Below are 1,615 nucleotides of genomic sequence, written 5' to 3'. Positions count from 1 at the left end.
ATCCAATTTATTTAAGAAGTTATCCTCTTTGCTTATGTTTTGCTACTTTCCACTTCAGATAAATTCATCTTTTGCCAATTATTAAATTATAGTTATTAAGTCCTAATAATTCTATATCACTACTTCCTCTCTCTTTATAGAGAAAGTGGGTGGAGAGACACAGACAACAATTGAGAAAGGTAGGTGAGATTTTGGTATCGGAATATTCCTGTGATAGTTTTAAAAAAATTCTTTGAACCTAATCTTTGAGATAGATGAATTACATTCTTTGTTGGATTGTAGTCAACAAGAACAGAATAGAAAACCTTCTAAGAACAGATTTCAAACCTGTTTTTTTAAGAGAGAAAAGGGAATTTCCTGTATTTGAAAATAAGAAAACCACAAATGAGTCTATTCACTTAATGACAGTGAGGGAGAATGTTATCATATCATAATTTATTGTTACTAAGGATGAAAATGGGGGACGATTTAATTAATAGCCATACACAAGCACTACTCAATAATTAGCAGCAAAGCCAGTGAATATTATGCTTGATAGATCCTGAGATCCAGAAATCTTTCCAAGATGGGATTAGAGTAGCCCCAAGTTTCTCCTTTTGTAAGTCAACTTCCACTGGATATGGAAGAAAACATAGATCATCACTGGCTGTATACAATAGGGCAGTGGCACTGTTTATACATGACATGTTTGATCTCAGGGTATCTTTTATCTGGAGCTCATGCTTTTTTCCCCTCTCATTCAGATGGTTTGGCAACAGTGACCCTAGTTGGAATCATAGTTGGGGTCTTACTAGCCATCGGCTTCATTGGTGGGATCATCTTTGTGGTTGCTCGAAAAATGTCGGGAAGGTACTCGTAAGTAAATAACTTACACCCACATGACAGGTAAACGAAGACAGTCATGTCTAGAGCTCAAACCTCTGATAAATAGAAACCTCTATATAAATGTCATGTAAAGCCCCTTACCTCCACAAGTACTACATCTGAAGTTTCCCCGGAAGACGCCTACTTAGGCCTTGTAAGTTTCTAAAAAGAGTCAGAGCCAGAGGTGGCTCTTAAGTTGACTTCTGTTGAGATCTGACCAGATGGGATCTCTTGTCTTAATTTTCCAACTAACTGAACTCAAAAGAACACCCAAACCAAGTTTTCACTCGACACCTAATCCCCCTGCCTCCAGCCCTCAGAGGTAGGTGGTTTCTGGAAAAGCACCTGTCCCAGAGCCCGGGCTCCATTCTCATGAGGAGTTTCCACTGGTGATGGGGTCTTTTTCATGTAAAGGCCTCCTTTTTCAGCTGCCCTGCACACACCCACACGCATGGTCATACACTCCTAGCATCGACAATTGATGAGGGGAAGGAATCCTTTCTCCCTATTCAACTTCCTTAAGAATCCAGAATATTCAAGTTCATGGCTAGAGGAAAACTTTGAGTTATTTCTGCTGGGAAGGTGATATATGACAGGGGTGAAGGACAGATGATGTACTACTTGGGGTTTGAGGGCACGATTGATGATACAGCTTCAGATTTTTCGTGTTTGAAAATGCCTGGGAATCTGGCCTGGCTGTGAGGACTAGGCATAGTGGGCGGGGGGGGGGGGGGGGGGGGGGGGGGGGGGG

The 1,615-nt window shown here is 41.2% G+C and overlaps 1 protein-coding gene across 1 annotated transcript in view; it reads left to right on the top strand.

Annotated features, from left to right (window-relative positions):
- The window catches only part of LOC103600875 (podoplanin-like), a 29,656-nt gene extending 28,635 nt beyond the window's left edge, over positions 1–1,021 (top strand). Inside the window, 2 exon segments of the mRNA XM_008585206.1 lie at positions 141–179; positions 744–1,021. Of these exon segments, the coding sequence (XP_008583428.1) occupies positions 141–179; positions 744–931 (227 nt within the window). The 3' untranslated portion in view covers positions 932–1,021.
- Positions 1,022–1,615: the final 594 nt, after the last annotated feature.

Source organism: Galeopterus variegatus, unplaced genomic scaffold (genome assembly GCF_000696425.1).
Source record: "Galeopterus variegatus unplaced genomic scaffold, G_variegatus-3.0.2 Scaffold3493, whole genome shotgun sequence".
In the NCBI taxonomy this organism is placed as follows: Eukaryota; Metazoa; Chordata; class Mammalia; order Dermoptera; family Cynocephalidae; genus Galeopterus; species Galeopterus variegatus.
This window is presented reverse-complemented; position numbering and strand designations above follow the sequence as displayed.